The 19,410-nt window shown below is 50.0% G+C and overlaps 1 protein-coding gene across 1 annotated transcript; it reads left to right on the top strand.

Moving 5' to 3' along the window:
• Window positions 1-221: 221 nt before the first annotated feature.
• On the top strand, window positions 222-15,632 carry LOC113507423 (the record flags this gene model as incomplete). The annotated part of the gene is given in 10 exon segments (XM_026890281.1): window positions 222-601; window positions 604-766; window positions 1,699-2,360; window positions 2,363-2,445; window positions 2,448-2,526; window positions 2,529-2,606; window positions 2,609-2,930; window positions 4,116-4,246; window positions 4,842-5,167; window positions 14,719-15,632. Coding segments are annotated over 10 exon segments (3,061 nt in total), but the record flags the coding sequence as incomplete, so codon positions are not given.
• Between the last annotated feature and the right edge of the window lie 3,778 nt (window positions 15,633-19,410).

The following is a 19,410-nucleotide window of genomic DNA, read 5'->3' on the forward strand; positions in this document are numbered from 1 at the left end:
TCGGTAGCACCCGAGATGACAAAGCAGCCCTATTTAGGGAGACACTGCTTTCCCTGCTGAGCCAGGAAGGGGGCTAGAAAAAGTGCCCTAAAACATGTTCGTCCCATTTCTCGATAGGTGGTAGTAACCGCGGCTGCCATCGCATCCTTTTAAATCATGGTCGAAAATACAGAAAATTTGATAAAAATAACATGACACCGGTTATGACTTCGGCGCGTGAGAACTCTACTTGATCGAGATGGTAATGCCTGTCCTGAACGCAAAACCGCCATTGTAGCTCGAGAACTTCATCGCTATAACGTGGATGTGGCTGCTCTCAGCGAAACACATCTTGCCGATGAAGGAGAGATGGTAGAAGCGGGTGGTGGATACACTTTCTTTTGGAAAGGTACTGCTGCCTCCGAACCTCGTCGATCAGGTGTAGCATTTTCCATCAAGAATCACTTAGCAAAGCGATTGAAAGAGTACCCTGTTCACATATCCGACCGCGTAACCACGCTGCGTCTTCATCTAGACAAAGACAGTTACCTTAATGTCATCAATGTCTATGCGCCTACGTAAGACAAATCTGATGATATCAAGGACAAATTTTACGAGGAAGTGCCCTTTGCCTTGACCGCATAAACGCCAGAGAGCAGGTCCTTTTGCTGGGCGATTTCAATGCCAGGGTTGGCCGGGACCATGAGGCTTGACCTGGAGTTATGGGTAGACACGGTGTTGGCAACATGAATAGCAATGGTCAACTTTTGCTTAGTGTTGCGAGCGAGTGGACTGTATTTGTTGGGTGGTCCAATGGGTTCGGACCGGGCACTGGCGGGATACATAGAAGCAGGGGTTCAACGCAGTAAAAGAAATTGTGCAGTACTTACATAGTTCTTTATTCTCCCCAGTATTTCTAGGCTTCCTAGTCTTCCTAGTCTTCCAAGGTTCCTTTCCGGATGCTCACTGGATGTGGAATGCCTAACCGCCGGTAGGGCCCTCTATTTATGGTGACTGCCGACCAATCACGGGGGCGCGTATTTGGCGCCAGCCAATCATGGCGTGCCGCGTTCCCGCGCTGGCCGGCAAGAAACCCTTCCAGAGGCTTATCCCGGCAGTTAGGCGTCCCTTAAAAATGTTCTAGACCTTTTTACCCTATTTAACCCTATCCTTATACCTTTATTTACATAAAATAATGTCTTAAAATAAAGATAATTGCAAAAACCCGCACCTTAATCATGACAACAACATGGTGCTGCCCCCTGTGACAGAATCGGTAACTAAAAAGTGAATTTTATGTAGGTACTTTTAAAACTAATTTACGTGAGTCGCCACCTACCGAGAGTTAGTTATAACAAATTCTAAATAATTGCGGGTACTTATGAAACAATTCCTATCAATAATTGTTTCTACATAAAACCTATTTCTAGGTTTTTCAGGGTTAAATAGTATATGGACAACACTTAGGTAACTAAATCTTAGTTCTTAACCATAGTCTAAGTCCCTAGCACAACATCATATAGCCTTAAACACTTGTAAACAAACCTTATTTTAAATCATAGCATAAACAATGTTTCAAATACATACCTACGTACACCTATAAGGGATTGCAAACGTAAACAAACTCATTAACTTTAAGAAACTTGAAACGTTAGTCAAACAAAAACTATAACATACTTAATTTAGGTGTACGTAGTCGTCATCGTCGCTAACACTTAGTCTTTGTACTCAGTACGGCTTGGCATTTACCAACACTATGTTTAGACTTGCCGCCAAGTACAAAACGACATGGATGCTCCCAAGATCCAAACACTGGCATTTGATCGACTATGCTATTGTGAGGCAAAGAGATTACAGTCAAGTGCAGATAACCCGCGCTATGCGGGGTGCGCACTGTTGGTCCGACCACCAACTTATTGTCACTAAGCTTGCGTACTTAAACGTGGAAAAGCTGAAAGATCGTGAGGTAAGGGAGAAATATGCTGACTCATTGTCTATAAAGCTGTCATCCACAGCCGAAATAGATAATGTTGATGCTGCCTGGGGAACTTTTGATTCTCGAATCTTAGAAACCGCTTCAACTGTACTCGGCAATAAATGCCGTCGCAATGAAGATTGGTTTGATGAAAATGATGAAGTTCTGCGGGCGGCACTTGATAAACATCGAGACCTTCTACAACAGCATACTAGGCGAAGAGGAAGCATTGCGGATGTCAAAGGTAGTGACCAAGAAGTGTGTAGGCTGACTCGACAAATTAAAGACAAGTGGTGGCGGGACAAAGCTTGTCACATGCAATGGCTCACTGACACAAACTAGCTAGGGGAGTTTTACAGTGAGGTGCGTAAGCTGATTGGCACATCCTATCATACAAAGGCTCCTTTAAGTCTCTTGACGGTAGACACCTATTGACAAACAGGAAGGACGTGTTAAAACGCTGGGCGGAGCACTTTAACACCTTGCTTAATGTGTTGATCGATCAGCTGATCTGCATAGTATTAGTTTAATGCCCCAACTCTCTTCTGCCATTGAACTGGATGAGCCCCTGCTGGTAACGAGGTTGTTTTGGTTATTAGAGAGCAACAAAACAACCGGGTGGCTGGCATTGGCCTTATACCGGGAGAGCTGATATAAGATATCAGGCATAGATATGGAGATACTTTGAACGTATGTGGGAAGAAGAGCACGTTCCCGATACTTTTAAAGTGTCGCGAATTTGTGCTCTATATAAGAACAAGGGCAACCGGTCTGACTGCAACTCTTACCGTGGTATTTCACTCCTTTCGGCCCCTGGGAAGGTCTTTGCCAGAATTCTTCTGAATCGCCTAAAGGCCTTATCGGCAAAGATTTTGCTAGAAACTCAATTTGGCTTCCGACCTGACCGATGTACATGTGAAGCAATTTTTGCCATACGGCAAGTACAGGAAAAGAGCAGGGAGCAGGGTCGTCAACTGTAGAATAGAATAGAATAGATTTTTTATTTGCTTAGAATGCAGGTAATACATTGAGGTGTTACAAATGATAAGAAGCCTTATACATTCTGCCTGACGGCATGCAAAATTTCATTTTCTTATAAACTAGTGTTGCTATTAATTTCATAAGTTACAATTATATAATCCTAATTATGGGATAGCAAAAGATAAATATACACATTACATTATTTTAACTCATCGTTCAGAAAATCCGAAATTGAGTAGTAACATTTTTGGATCAGTAGATATTTGAGATATTTCTTAAATTATTAAATGATGTAACGGTTTACTCACGCGTATTTATCGGGGTAGCCCGACTAGTTTCGGACCCAACCGGAGTCCTTAATCATGAGCAGACGCGGCGGGATCGCGAGTCGAACGGTTCGACTCGTCAATCATTTAATAATGAATCAGTCTCACGATAGTTATTATAAAAATTTCTTAATTTTTTTACAGGTTGCTCTTTAATATTATTTGGTATATGGTTATAAATAATAGGTGCCATACACATTACACTTTTTTTCAATAATGCTGTTTTAAATCCAGCCGTACATAACTTATCTACATATTTACTTCTCAAGGTGGTTGTTCTGTTTCTACTATCACTTAATTTCGGGAATAAGTGATCGTTACTCTTTACAAAGATAGCTATCTCTAATATATATAAGCAGGGAAAAGTTAAAAGATTATATTTTTTTTAAACAGCTGTACAGCTGTCAGTTACTTTGAGATTAAAAATAGACCGAAGACAACGTTTTTGAGCCTTAAAAATATTTTCTCTCTCGCTACAGTTGCCCCAGAATATAACTCCGAATCTCAAAACAGGAACGACTAGACTCTGGTATGCTGTCAATACTGTATGATTATCAACTTTTTTGGATAGAGTGTATAGAGCGTAGGCAGACGAACTAAGTTTTTTACAAACATCGTCTGCATGGGCTTTCCAAGTTAGTTGGCTGTCAATTAAAATGCCTAGAAATTTTGTTACATTGACTTTATCTACGGCTTGTGCATTATAATTTATAAACATATCTTTCTCTAATATTTTTTGATAAAAATGCATTACTTTTGTTTTTTCCAAGTTTATTATAAGATTATTAATATCAGTTTCATAGACATTCATATCGCGACATTTGATTACTAAAGTACTATCGTCGGCAAAAACCGTACCTCTGTTTTGTTGACCTAGTGAAAACTTTCGACAGTGTGCCTCGTGACGCGCTTTGGGTGGTGCTGGGAAAGCTCGGGTACACGGAAAAGTTTATAAGACTTCTTAGGCTACTGCATGACGACATGCAATGTTTATTTATTTATTTATGTACACACAACAGACACAGAGTAAAACACGTATAAAAAGAAAAACACCGAAGGTACAAAGGTACTGCTTATTTCTCAAGAAATTTCTTCCAGCAGACCTGCGACAGGAGATGACAAAAATAAACATAAACACAGTGTGTAGACAAATATAGGACAATAAAAATAACAAATACACAACATAAAACAATATTTATAAAATATACACTTATAAAAATATATAATATAACATAAGACAAGGACGTTAAGCTATCTTAGTGATGCAAGATAGTGTTCTTTGACACGACGTTTAAATATACTGATAGATTGGGAGTCGCGAATGTTAGGCGGCAGCGCATTCCACAGCCGCGCTGCATGGACAGAGAAGGAGAAGGAATAGAAGTCGGTGGAGTGAGGTTGAATTTTGAGATGGGATTTAAGGTGTGATCTGCAAAGGGCATCAGGAGGGCGGATATAGGAAAAGCGGTCACGCAAGTAGGAGGGATAAAGTGGGTTGTGAAGGACATTATATAGGAGACATAGAATACGAGTGTTCCTGCGAAGGCGAATCGGGAGCCACTTGAGTTCATTGCGATGAAAATGTTGTGTTGCCGTAGACGGTGAACAGACAGAATTCTTCCCCGTTACTTGTGGAGTGAAGCAAGGATGCGTGTTAGCACCTACTCTGTTTGCTTAATACTTTGCTGTGGTAGTAAGAGAAGTCTTACAAACAGTTTCTCAGGGAGTCCGCATTCGATTCCGCACGGACGGCAATCTTTTTAACTCGGCTATACTTCAGGCTCGTACCAAGGTTTCCCATGCACTGATCTCTGAGACCATGTATGCTGATGATCTGTGCTTTTTAGCTGAATCCCCAGACGGCCTGCAGCAGCTGATGTCCGGTTTCCACCAAGCCTGCCGCAAGTTCGGCCTAAATCAATCAATCAATCAATCAGCCAATCATAGTCCACTGCTGGACATAGGCCTCTCCCAATTTACGCCACAACACCCGGTCCTCCGCCTTCCGCATCCAGTCCCCTCCAGCGACCTTTCTCAGGTCATCGGTCCACCTGGCGGGCGGGCGTCCTACCTTACGGTTGCCGAGCCGCGGTCTCCATTCTAGGACTCGTCTGCTCCAACGGCTATCGGTCCTTCGACAGACATGGCCAGCCCATTGCCACTTCAGCAAGCTAATTCTACGAGCTATGTCGTTTCGAATTTTATCCTTCAAAGAGACTCCGAGCATAGCTCGCTCTATCCACTCTCCTCCAGGTAGGACGCACTGGTTGTATGCTTTCGTCTTCAGGCATTGCGGTATAGGCGAAGAAAAGACTCGACGAAGTTTGCTAAACGCTGCCCAGCCCAACTGAATTCTCCGATCAATTTCCCGCTCGAAGTTGTTTCTACCAAGCTTAATGACCTTTTTTTTTTTTTTAGGCGGGGGAATCCTCATGGACACCCGCCCTCCCGGGGGGGAGGACGGGTAGTGTCAGACTCTTACTGACTAAACCTAACCGCCGGGTGACGTCAGCCGCGTTTTATGCCGGCACGTGGAGCTGCTTTGCATTACTACACAGTGCCGGCCGCGGGGATCCGCCGGCCGTTGAATAGGGCCGGCGGCTCGCTTTCGCGTTTGTTTGTGGAGACCGACGTGTAAAGAGCGTCGGCCTCCTCGCCTCATACTGGGGTCGCACCCGTCACACCGAAATGCGACCCCCCGTCGCGGGTCTATTTTGACGGGCGATATGCACCCCCGTGCCTATCGCCCAGACCCTAGTTAGGGCGGCAAGTTGCGCTCATGCGCAGCTCGTCGCCGCCCCACACGACGTCGGCGTATGGCGGGCGCGCTGGGATCTTCTTCCCTCGCGCGCTCCGCCGCCTCCTTCGCTGACATAACAGTCCCTGCGAAGGAGGCCAGTGCGTTCCACGCTGCACGACTGCTGATAGCTGACGCGACAACAGCCGGCAGCGCGGAAAGGGTAGTCAGATTTAGCGCCGTCAGGAGTTCGGAGCGTGCTTCGGCAAAAGCCGGACATACGGCCAGAGTGTGCAATGCGGTATCATCATCGGCACCGCACTCATGGTACGCAGTCGACTCCTCCCTCCTGACGACGCGGCACAAATAGTGCCCGAAGGCACCGTGCCCTATGAGCACCTGCGTGAGGCGGTAGGTCAACGCGCCGTACCGCCTCTCCGCCCACGGTTGTAGGTGTGGGCGGATCGCTTCACAGATAGCCCACCCCGCCGTCGGTCGTGAGAGCCGCAGCTCCCAGTTCCTTAAGGTGACGAGGCGGGCTTGTCTTCTCCAGTTTTCGAGCTGCCTCGGCGAGGGGTCGACGCCCCGGGACCGGAGCTCGGTGATGCGGGTGTAAAGGTCCGCAAGCACCTTTGCTTCCAAGTCCCAAGGCGGAGTCCCCGCCAAGGCAGTCGCGGCTTCATGCCCGACAGTGCGGTACGCACGGACGATCCTGATGGCGACAGCACGCTGCGCGCCAAGCAGGACCGCCCGACTGTCGGGCATCAGCGTCTTGGCCCAGATGGGTGCGCCGTACAGGGCCATCGATCGGATGACACCTGCATAGAGTCGGCGGCACCCTACGTCGGGGCCCCCGACGTTCGGCAGTAACCTTCCGAGAGCAGTTGCGGCAGCCCGGAGTCTAGGCGCCAGCCTTCGGAAGTGCTCTCGGAAGTTGAGCCGCCCGTCGAGGACCAAACCGAGGTATTTCATCGTGCCTGACAGCGGGATACGAACACCCTCCACTGTCAGGCATGCGTCAAGTCCGGTGGTTCGGCTCCGGGGGCCGTGCAGCAAAAGCGCTTCGGTCTTCCCCAGAGCCACGTCAAGTCCTAGCATCCGGATGCGAACCACGACGAGTTGTACGCCGCAGGTGGCACGCCGGATGCATTCTGCGGGGGTTGAACCCCGCGCCAAAACCAAGGTATCGTCCGCGTAGCAAACGACCCGCGTACAGGGCAGGAGAGCGCCCCGAAGGGTCCAGTCATACCCGATGTTCCACAAGAGGGGCCCCAAGACAGACCCCTGTGGAACACCGCGTCCCGTCTCCCACCTCTGCGGGCCGCTTGGCCCCGCGAACGATATTGTCCTCCCGGAGAGGTAGTCCGCCACGACGCGCTGTAAATAGAGCGGCACCCCGTGAAATCGAAGCGCCGACTCTATGCACTGATGCGGCAGCGAATTGAAGGCGTTGGCGATATCTAGCGACACCGCTACCGCCACGCCTCCTCGTGCTACCGCATCCGCGGCGAACTCCTGGACAACTTTTATGGCGTTCACCGTGGACCGCCTCGCCCTAAAGCCATATTGGCAGTCCGACAGACTCGGACCAGTCCTATCCAGATGCCGGACGATGCGGGCAGCGATGACACGCTCGAAGAGCTTGCCCGCCTCGTCCAGCAGGACAATCGGCCTGTAACCAGACGCCGAGTCTGCCGGTCGTCCCTCTTTACGAAGAAGGACGAGCCGCCCCGTCTTCCATACACCCGGGAATCTGCCCTCCTCCAAACAGAAGTTGAGCAGACCCCGGACCCCGGACCCCGGGCGGTCTTCTTAGGGCGAAGGCGAGCGATGGACGCCTCCAGTTCCCCCTCCGTGATCACCTCCAGTGGCTCCGGTGCCTGAGGCGCGACCACCACTGGAGGGAGGATGTCTGTCCGGGTTGGAAACAAGGACGAGACGACGACGTGGAGCAGCTGGGCCTCCATGGTCTCCGTGATCGGGGGCCCGGCGGCGCGGAGCTTGTTCCGCGCCATGAGGTACGGGCGCCCCCACGGATCCCTGTTGAGGTCCTCCAGCATCTCCTGCCTTGCTCCCTCCTTGGCCTGTAAAATGGCCAGGCGGAGATTGCTCCTCGTCGTACGGTAGGCCTCATACAGCGAGGCCTCCCTCGTCTCGTCCCTGTCCGGTCTTCGGGCGTGCCTGGAGCGGTAGCGGGTGTGGGCCCGCTTTGCCCCCAAGCACGCCTCTCGGAGAGCTGCGATCTCGGGCGACCACCAGTAAACTGACCGGCGGTTCGGCCGCCTGCGGACGCGAGGCATCGCGGTGTCGCACACTAAAGTTATAGTGCGACGGAAGCGCTCTGCCTCGTCGTCGATTGAGCGGCCTGAGACCGCCGGCGTGGACCAGTCGGCCACAATGGCCGCCTCGATCAGCAGCTCTCTGTCCATCCTTTGTAGGGCCCATCGTGGGCTTCCCGAGTCCGGTGTAAAGCGCCGGATCCCGGGTCCCCCAGGAGTGGAAACGCTGAACCGTATATATCGATGGTCCGATAGCGTCTCCACCTCCTCGACGCGCCAATCGCGAACGCGCTCCGCAATAGACGGAGCGCAGAACGACACGTCGACGATGGACCCTCCGTTCTGCCGTACGCAGGTGTGGACCCTACCCCTGTTCAGCAGGGCAAGGTCCAATCCAAGGGCCCACTCCTCCAAAAGTTCCCCGCGCCGGTCGGTGGCCGGTTCCCCCCACGCCGTGCTCTTGGCGTTAAGGTCACCGAGCACGATGACCGGGCGAGGCGAAAGCGTCCGAACAAGGGCCTCGAGCTCGGCCAAAAACGACTCGAACTCAGCTAGACCCCTGTTCGGCGAGAAGTAGACCCCCACGACTGCGTACGGCCCCCACTTCACTGCGATATATCCCGAGCCCCTGCGGATGGTATGCAGGGGCCGGGAATCCGCGCCCAAGGCGCTTATGACGGCGACGGAGCCGTCGAGGTCCCCCGCCCAATTGGGGCGAGGGGCAACATAGTATGGCTCCGCCGCCACTGCGATATCAATGTCCCACTGCGCCAGCGACTGAAGGAAGAGATCCTGTGCGCCGGCGCAGTGGTTCAGGTTCCCCTGGAGGAGGAAGTGTGGACGGACGTTATCCATTACTGGTCGTCCATCCGTTCCTCCTCACAGGGTTGAGCCTGCGATGTGGCCGCATTGGGCACTTTCCCCAATGCGGCCATTTGTTTCCTAATAAGGGCCGGGGGACCACATCCCCGGCTGCCCATTTGGTGGGCGGCACCGCGGCCGAGCTCGGCGCATATGGCGCACCTGGCCGGCTCTCTGCGCTCCGCCGCCTTGTGCCCGGGCATCGCGCAGCGGTAGCATAACCCGCTGCGGTCCGCAGGGCACATGCACACCGGCCTTGTGTGGCCTAGTGCTAGGCAGCGGTAGCACTTCAACGGTCGTGCCTCCAGCTGCACGACCTGCGCCGAGCTCCATCCCACCAAGAACTTTTGCGTCCTGGTGGTTACGAGCCTCGGTACCGCCTCCAGTGGGCATTTCAGGACCGCGCTGAATTTCTGACCGGGGCTAGGCCTCAGGTCTCCCACCTTGAAACGGTCAGGCGCGCACTGACTTTGACGCGCGGCGACGTCGAGGATCTCCTCTCTGGTGACGGAGTCATCCAGGTTTGACACCCGGAGCTCCGCACACCTGACGGGTCTGGTGACCCGGACGTCACCGCCGTAGATGGCCTCTAGTTTTTTGGCCATCTCGTCAGCCGCCTCCTGACCGACATTCTTCGGAAGTTGAAGCACTCGAGCCCCGGTCTGCGCCTTCCTAATGCGGATGGGGTCCACCGCCATGTCGACCCCCATTGCATTCAGGTCGACCCCAGCCCTCGCCTTGGTTAGCACCGTGGCGTAGGTGAGGCCTTCCTTCTCCGCCTCTGGGGTAATCGTTAGCACCACAGCGGCGGTGCGGGCAAGGCGTCTCTGTCGCTGCGCCCGCTTGCGACGCTGCCTTCCTGAGACGGCCTTCGGCCCCCCCTTCTTTGAGGAGGGGCTCCCGCTCTCCCATCGGGCTGAGCCTTGGGGCGCTCCGGCGCCTTCGGCTTCGGCCCTTTCTTCTTCTTCGAGACTGTGGTCCACCCGTCGACCACAGTCTCTGAAGTGCTCGCAACCGGTGCCTCTTCCGGCGCCGGTACCAGAGCTGGCGCCGGTTGCGCAACCGTCTTAGCCTTCCCCTTCGCCGGTTTTGGATCCGGCGTTGGGGTCGGCTTCGGCACCGGTGTCGGCGCCGACCTTGGCGCTGTCTTCGGCGCCGGCTTAGGGGCCGGGGCTGCCTTCAGCACCTGGTTGTAAGCGGGTTTGGATGCCCCCGCCTCCGCGCGTCTCCTGTCCGCCGCTAGAGGCGGACGTAGTATCGGCTCTGGCGGGAGTCGACTCGTGACCCCCGCCAGTTTGGCGTCCATCATGGTCCCTACGGACACCATGATGGCGCGCTGCATCGCCTCAAAGTCGAGGGCTGCCGGGGCTGTCTGCCTCTGGACAGACTTCATTTGGTCCCGCAGCTCTTCGACTTCCTTACTGAGGCGAGCGTTCTCCGCCATCAGTTTCTCTGCGGTGGGACCTGTCAGGGCACGAACTCCGCCCTGAATGTCTTCCACCGCATCCTTTAGCCGTTTTATCAGGCAGCCCTTTATATTCTTGGAGGTGCGCGCCACCTCCAAGATCGCCATCAGGCTGCCTTCAATTTTCTCTTTGGCAGATGAGGGGTCGAGCGGCTGCAGTCCGGAACTCATCAGGTCCCGGACCGCCGCCCTGGCATCCCTCCTCTGCCGTTCCTCCTCCGCCTTGTCTTCGAGCGTATCGGACGACTGCGCCGATTCCGCGGCGAGCCTCCGATACGCCTCTCGCTGCCTGTGAAGGCCGACGTATCGCCCGTGGGTGACGCAACCGCGGGACCGTGTCGACGAGGCTATGGACGCCTCGCTATCACAGTCCGAAGCGGCGTACGCCCCCACAGACATCCTGTCCTCCGAAGCATCCCGCCTGGGACGCTTTCGGTCGGACCTTCCCGCGGAGCTGTCGCGTGAGTGACACGACGGCTCCGTCTCCTTCTCCTGGGGCGAGGCGATGCGCTCAAGCACCACCCGAGGCGACCTCGCCACCAAATCGTCAGCTAGACTCGGTCTGCTTGTAGACCGAGTCTCCCTCCTTCTTTCGACCTCCTTATCTCCTTCTTTGGGTTTTTTAAAAGTAGTTTCCATTGGATCCCCACGAGTATGGGGGATTGGGTCGTCGTCCCCGGCCAGTGCCCCCTGTAGCCGGGGAAGGTCTAAAAGTAACCCTCCGAGGTGCGACATGTGCCCCGTCGGGGGTCAACGCTAGGGACTGGTTTCCCACCAGCCATTCATCCCCTCGCCGCGTTGTCCAATAGCTTGGGATTGGGGGTTTTTTATAGAGGTTTTCCGTCCTCGCGGTCCAACCGGTTAAGGTAAGACCTCCGTTCCTGCGTAAGTCCACCCCTGACCTCGCTGCAGGTTTACGGTCTGGCCGACGGTGGTCTTCACAAGACCGCGTCCGGAGGCAGTGTAAGTGCACACCGGACCCGTCGCCCATCTCCGACTCCCCGCCCGCCGCCGCTACCCGGAATAAGTCCAGGACGCCGACGGGCTGCGACATCCAGCAAGCTGTGAACACTCACTGGACTCGCCCTACACCGCGCCCGCTGCCGCTACTCGGAGTACGTCCGAGACGCCAGCGAACGCCCACCACGCGAAGGCCGGGACAAAACCGACCCCCGCCAGTCTATCCCACAAGCTGTGGGAAGACATCCCCGCCCGCCGCCGCTACCCGGAATGAGTCCAGGACGCCGGCGGGCTGCGGAGTCCAGCAAGCAGTTGACACTCACTGGACTCGCCCTCCTTCCGACCTTCGGCCAACAAACAATGGCCGAAGTCGTCGCCGCTCCAGCTCTGCAAGCCACTCCTCGCTTGAGGAGGGTGAGAGCGAGCGTGTCCGGCCAGCAGTGGACACTGGCCGGACTGGCAGAAATTCGCCACGCACAACAATTGCCCCAACTCGCGAGACGATTATTGTGCTTACCCAGGGTGCACCGGCCCAACGACTGCTCTTCCCCCCGGACGTATCCGTAAGGGACCAGCAGCCGCCAGGCACACGAGGAGGTTTTCTGCCTGGCACCCCACTAAGCTTAATGACCTGCCCTAGGTAGATATACTCTTGAACAACTTCGAGCAACGATCCTTCGACATATATCGGTCTCGGCCTGACATGTTCATTGAACATGATCTTGGTTTTATCCAAGTTCATGCCAAGACCGACCAGTCGTGAAGCTTCATTTAGGCCATGCAGCATCTCGCTTAGCTGGTCCAGCGACTCTGCTACTATGACGATGTCATCGGCAAATCGAAGGTGCGAGATGTGCTCACCGTTCACATTTATACCCCGTCCAGTCCAATCCAGAGTTTTGAAGACATCCTCGAGCGCGTTGGTGAACAGCTTTGGGGATATAACATCCCCCTGTCTCACCCCCCGACGCAGCTCGATCGGATTCGTCTTACGGTCATGGAGCTGGACAGTCATGGTGGCGGTGTCATATAAGCATCTCAGCACCTCGATGTAGCGCCAGTCAATACGACATCGTTGCAGGGCATCCAGAACCGCCCAAGTTTCGATGGAGTCGAAGGCTTTCTCGTAGTCCACAAAGGCCAAACACTGCGGCTGATTGTACTCTTTAGTTTTCTGCACAATCTGCCGAACAGTATGGATGTGGTCTACGGTGCTAAAGCCTTTTCGAAACCCAGCTTGTTCTGGTGGCTGGAACTCGTCGAGTCTTGTAGCGAGGCGGTTAGTGACTACTCTCGAGAACAACTTGTAAATGTGGCTCAGGAGTGAGATAGGTCTGTAATTCTTCAGCAAGGTTTTGTCTCCTTTCTTGAAGAACAGAACCACCGCACTCCCACTCCACGCTTGTGGTGTTAAGCCTTGGTGAATGACGGAATTAAAGAGACTCGCTAGCTCTTTCAGGACTGTGGTCCCACCAGCCTTAAGGAGCTCGGTTGTAATTCCGTCATCACCCGGCGCCTTGTTGTTCTTTAGTTGTCTGAGAGCTGCCTCTACCTCGCCCGGGTCGACATCCGGGATGTCCTCGGTGTAATGGCGCGTGAGTGGGGCTCTGTGGTCATTTACGCCTTGTCTCGGTGGTTTAGTCGTCCGTGATGCGTATAGGTGTCTATAGAAACTCTCAATTTCCTCCAGAATTTCGAACTTAGAGGTGACGGTCCTGCCATCCCCGGTCCTCAGTTTCGCCAGATGGGGTCTGCCTAATTGCTGAGCGAAGACTTTGGTGCCTCTATTTCGCTCAATCGCAGCCTCGATCTTACGAGTGCTGCAGCGTCGGAGGTCACGTCGCGTCAGTTTCCTGATTTTCAGGTTTAGGGACCGCCTATCTGACGAAGACATCTGGGCATCTGGCGTTTCTCGTCTTTCCTTCATAAGTTCGAGAGTCTCTGGTGAGAGTTTGGACTCCCTATTACCGCGTTTTCCGGGGAACAACCTTCGAGACACACTCTGTAGCGTTTTGACCACTGTGTCGGTTTTTTCGTCAACAGTGTCCGTAGTTTCCAGCAGTGCGAAACGATTTTGGAGTTCCAACTGGAACTTATCGGAACCCAAAGCTATTTGGGGCAGCGTGGGTCGGAGAGTAGGTTTCATCATCCTAACTCTTTCAGCCTTAAGGTTGATATTTAGAGAGCCTCGGACGAGTCTATGATCACTACCGGTATTAAACCTATTGATCACCGAGACGTCTCTAAATATATGCCGCTTGTCCGTGATGATGAAATCTATCTCGTTCCTCGTCACATTATCGGGGCTTCGCCATGTCCACTTTCTGTGAGGCTTCTTCTTAAAGAAGGAATTCATTAAGAAGAGCCCCTGGGACTCTAGAAAGTTTACCAACATTTGGCCCATGTGATTTCGGCGCCCCACGCCGTTAGGTCCGATTATCGTTTCGCCGCGTTCTTGTACTCCCACCTTGGCATTAAAATCTCCCATAACAACGTTGTAGTGAGCCTTCCTGGTACCATGTAGTGCCTTCGCTATGTCTTCGTACATAGTTTCGACTATCTCATCAGAGTATGTCGAGGTCGGCGCATATACCTGCACCACCTTCAGGAACTTCCTGTCGGTGATTTTCAATAAGAGATACGCTACCCTTGTCGACACACTACTGATTTCCACAACGCTGCTTCTGAGACACTTGTTGACCAAGAAACCGACACCACCCTGGGAGGGCCTATCACCTTCTCGGTAGTAGAACAGGTCACCTGAATCAAGGGTTATCGTGTCCTCCCCCTGTCTTCGGACTTCAGATAACCCCAAAATGTGCCATTTTATGCGACCTAATTCTACTTCGAGTTCGGTGAGGTGTTGGTCCAGCCGTAGACTTCGTCCGTTATACGTCGCCAGGGTCAGTTTTTTGAGGTGGTGGTAGCCTCCCGTAGCCCGGAGATTCTTAGCACCCCCTGTCCCGCCGTTACCGCGACCGCTACCTTGGCCGGGAATAGCGGGACTACCGGGAACTGGGGGCCGTTCTGTGAGGTGTGGCTCCATAAGAGGTTTCGGCCTACTCATGCCACGCTGGCCAGACGGGTTGGCATAGGGTTTGGTCTCGAGTTTTCCTTCTCTAAGCAGTGATTATTGGCTCTGCTCAATTTTCCCTTTCGGCCTAAAGATCAGTGTCAATAAGACAGAAGTGATGTCTGTAGACATTCACGGTCATGAGTCACTGACCATAAGGCTTGGCCAGGATGTTCTAAAGCAGGGAGATAAATTTCGCTACTTGGGGAGTACTGTAACATCAAAGTGTGACCTTGATGCTGAAATCAACAGCAGGATCGGTGCTGCAGCTGCAGCATTCGGTAAGCTGCGTTCCGAGGTTTTCAGTTCACATGACTTTAAGTTGGCCACCAAGGTTTCTGTTTATATGGCAATTGTACGGCCAAACCTCTTATATTCTTCCGAGACGTGGTATCTATATCGTTGCCATATACGTGCTCTTGATCAATTCCACCTTAAATGTCTTCGTAGCATCATGAAGATCAGATGGTCCGATAGAGTACGAAATACCGAAGTCTTGCGGCGAGCCAATGTTGGTGGCATTCAGGCTTACTTAATGCGCCGGCAAATTCGGTGGTGCGGTCACGTATCACGGATGTCGGATGAGAGAGTGGCAAAGCGCATCTTTTATTCTGAACTGGAGGAGTGCAAGCGTAAGCAGGGCGGACAACTCCTCCGGTGCAAAGATGTCCAAAAACGGCATATGAAGAGATGCAATATAGAGCCTTCACGGTGGGAGCATTTGGCAGCACAGAGGCCAGAATGGCGCACAGTGGTAAACAACCATGTACGGGATTTCGAGGTCCAACGTAAAGTTGACCTTGACGCTAAACGCGATAGTGTAAAGGCCCGCCCACCTGCTGCTTTTTCCTATCACTATCAAGACGGTACATTAGCCATCTACGAGCGCATGAACGCCAAAATACCAAATAGGAGCTGAAACGGTCGCCATGGCCGAAATCGGTCGGATTCATTCACTTGAAAATTCTAACTCATCAGTACCCTTACCATGAGTTTTGAGCGACCGGGCTCGCTAGCGTCTGCGTAAAAAATATCTATGACAAAATGTACAGCGCCCCTAGCGGTCACTTGACAAACTAAAATCGGTAGTATGACTTAACAAATATAACCTATCGAAACATTCGAAACGTCTTCGAAAACGAGTAGCGAGCGCGTAACGTTATGCGGTGGTTTCTCTAAGAAAACGGTACCATAAGTCACAAATTTGACAGATGGTATCGACAAATACTTTTACGATTGTAGTTAAGTAACTCACTTGCTAAACAAGGTGTAAAACGGTATTCGGTTTATAGTAATTGTTTAGTTTTGAGTATTTTCTTGTGAGATGATGTCGGCAAGAAAGTATTTAAAACAAAGTAGCACTATTTAAAAGTCAATTTTACATTGACAGCTCTCCGTATCGCCCACCCCTTCACCGCTTCCTAAGTGCTCTAGCTGCGAAGAAGAAACGGAGCAATAAACTTCACAACTTAGCACGCTGTCGATTTTTCACAATGAAACATACACACATAAATTAATTATTAAGGAAACGCTGGAAATAAGGCAGCATTCACAGAGGGCTCCACCCCAACCAATTAATATATTGTATAATATACTGACTGCTGTATGCTCTATGAAGTTTAAAATTAAATCTCGTTAAATTCAAACTACCCATAAACCCTTGCGCATATATTTCATTACTTTTGACAAATAATATTGATAAAAAAAGTTATACAATTACCCACCATAAGCCCCCGTTACAACCCTTTTTTCCATTTAAAAAGTAGCCCATGTTCTTAATCAGACTCAGACTATCTGAAAAATTTCAATACAATCGGTTCCGTGGCATGAAAGCGAGAAAGACAGACAGATATATTTTCGCATTTATAATATTAGTATTAATATATGCACAGTTTATCGGTATATCAAACAATTCAACAAACCAATCGTTGCGCCACATAACCATTCCTAGGTACCCACGACATCGCTTTCAGTTTATTAATGAAAAATTGCTAAAACCCAAAAGAGCAAGAAGAAAAGTTTCTATATATTTGTGACTAGCTGTTGCCCGCGACTTCGTCCCCGTGGGTAAAAGATATAAGTTACAATTTAGACCTGCCCTGTTTTTTTCACATTTTCCATTGTATCTTCGCTCCTATTTGTCGCAGCGTGATGGTTTATAGCCTAAAGCCTTCTTCGATGAATGGTCTATTCAACACAAAAAAAAAATTCAATTTGGACCAGTAGTTCCTGAGATTAGCGCGTTCAAACAAACAAACTCTTCAGCTTTATATATTAAGTATAGATATAGATATCAAAAGAGTTCGTATATCTACTTCAACCGAATTATTTAAGACGAATAAATCACTTGACATTATATTTTCACGAAACGTCAACGGTAAAAATAAGTTTTTAGTGCCATCGGAATTTAACGAAATTCTCCATAATCCGAATATTGCGGATACATGTTGTCGATTCAAAATTAATATTTTTTTAAGTTTTGTTATTCATATAAGGTTTCGATCGAGTCTATCATAGCCCTACACGAAATTATTAATATATATTTTTCGGGAATATATATCTTACTCTGTCTTTTAAGTAACGTTACAAAGAAACAACTATATTATGCGTGAAGTTAGGCACGTTCGACAACATGACAAGTATGACAACACGAATACTACAATAACAATCGAGCTCTCGATAGCGAGCGCGGTTTTTTAAAGTAATGGTATGAGTCCGATTGAAAACTATTCGATCCGCGTTTATACGCTATCGACTGTAGTAACGTCATTGACGTTTTCGATAGCAACTCATGGTAGAGGTACAGAGGTAGCAAACCAGTCGAGTCCTAACAATTAGTTAGTTCATTAGAACCTACATCTAAATTTAATGACGACTGACAATCCCCGTGAACAAATTCAGGTACGTTGGATTTCCACTTTCTAAGCGGCAAGCGAGCTGACGCGAGTGCCTCCGTGACCTCTGTGCGAATAAACTTGAGTTCATGAATATCATCAGCTCCATTCAATAGGTCATCAACGTAAAAATCATGGATGATAATATCAGCTATCTTATTTCTGTTACCTAAACATGATTCATTCATTACTTGAGTTGTGAGACTAAGCGGACGTACTTATTGTTGTGATTATAATGAGACATTTTTAATTAAAAATATTAATTAGTAATATTTTTTTGCAAACTGGCAAAAATAAAGTGTGTCGCGTATACATTGTGCAAGATGAACTAAGCACTTTTATTGAGTAATAAATAGAGTTTCCTGTGTTAGTATGTCTAACCCAGGAATAAGCCCTTTGGGCGTAGCCAATTATTATGGCGTAGTCCACCACCGAGCCCGCCAGCGTCCACTGGGCCTGAAGTGGAATACGTTTCTACGCCGGAGATCCAGAAATGGTTGATCTCAATTGACTCCATTATGTCGGAAGTTTGTGGTATTGTAGCAGAAGGTAAAATGAATAACGACCAGAAACTCCGTGTCACCTCCATGTCGTAAGGTCTCTCATGGGACATTTCAGATGGCGGTACTATACCAGTCCCTGAAGCAGAAGGCAATCCAGGCCCATATTACCATCCGACAACTGCAGGGAGAACAGGACATCGCGTACTCCCTCCAAGAACTAAGACAGGTTGTAACAGCTGAACGCCAGTCAGGTTCTACTTCATATGCCAACATGGTAAAAAAATTGTACGCCCAGCCAATCTTAGCTCTCTTGCTATTTACCCAAATGACAAGACGCAGAGCAGTGATGACACCAAGACCCTTGTCCAGAAAATTATCTCGCCTGGAGAGCTGAAACTTCGTGTCCGTGGTATGAAGAAAATTAAAAACGGAGGAGTTATTATCAGTGCGGACAGCAAAGGCGACAAAGAGAAGCTAAAAACTTCGAAAAAACTTCAGGCCTCAAAGTCGAAGAAACCTCAAAGCGCCGTCCTCGTATCGCAGTCGTTGGTGTCCCGGTAGCCCTTACTGAATCGTATGTAATGGAATGCATCACGAACAAAATCTTTCAGAAAAATTGCCGAATACGTCCGTGCAGAAAGATCGTCCTACCTGTAACTACATCAATGAAGTTCCCGCTAGCATTAGAAAAATGCTGATTAATCAAGGCCGTATTTTTATAAATTGGACGTTATGCCCAGTTAGAGATTTTACAATAGTGACCAGATGCTTCAACTGCCAACAGTTTGGTCATGCAGCCAAGTTTTGCCGCGAAACAAGCCCTACTTGCAACCACTGTGGGGAGATGGGACATTCTTTTAAAGAATGCAACAACAAATCTTCACCTGCCCAATGTGCAGCCTGCAAGCGATTCAAGCGGAAATGTGACCATCCTACTGGTACTGTGAACTGCCCAGCACGCAAATATGCAGAAGACAATTATATAAACACAATAGATTATGAAGGCGCCTAAGAGCGTCAATTATTTTACTTGTAAGTAGCACTACACTAGTTTTTACATCTCTTTTTGTATTAACTTAATTACATCTGAACGAAATGACAAATATTCTCATAAGTAATATCGATAATTTTTCCGTATCTGAAGCTATCATCTGCAATGTCGAAAACTGCAAAAATAATATATCTACTGGTGAAAAACTACTAACTTTCCTAACTCAGAATATTCGAAGTATAAGCCAAAATTTTAGTGGGTTTGAAGTTCTTTTACAGAACCTTGATATAAGCTGTGACATCATAGTACTTACAGAATGTTGGTTATCAAAACAAATAGATAATTTGCCATTGCTAGATGGTTATACTATGTATAAAACTGCGATA

This window comes from Trichoplusia ni, unplaced genomic scaffold (genome assembly GCF_003590095.1).
Source record: "Trichoplusia ni isolate ovarian cell line Hi5 unplaced genomic scaffold, tn1 tig00002013, whole genome shotgun sequence".
NCBI classification, from domain to species: Eukaryota; Metazoa; Arthropoda; class Insecta; order Lepidoptera; family Noctuidae; genus Trichoplusia; species Trichoplusia ni.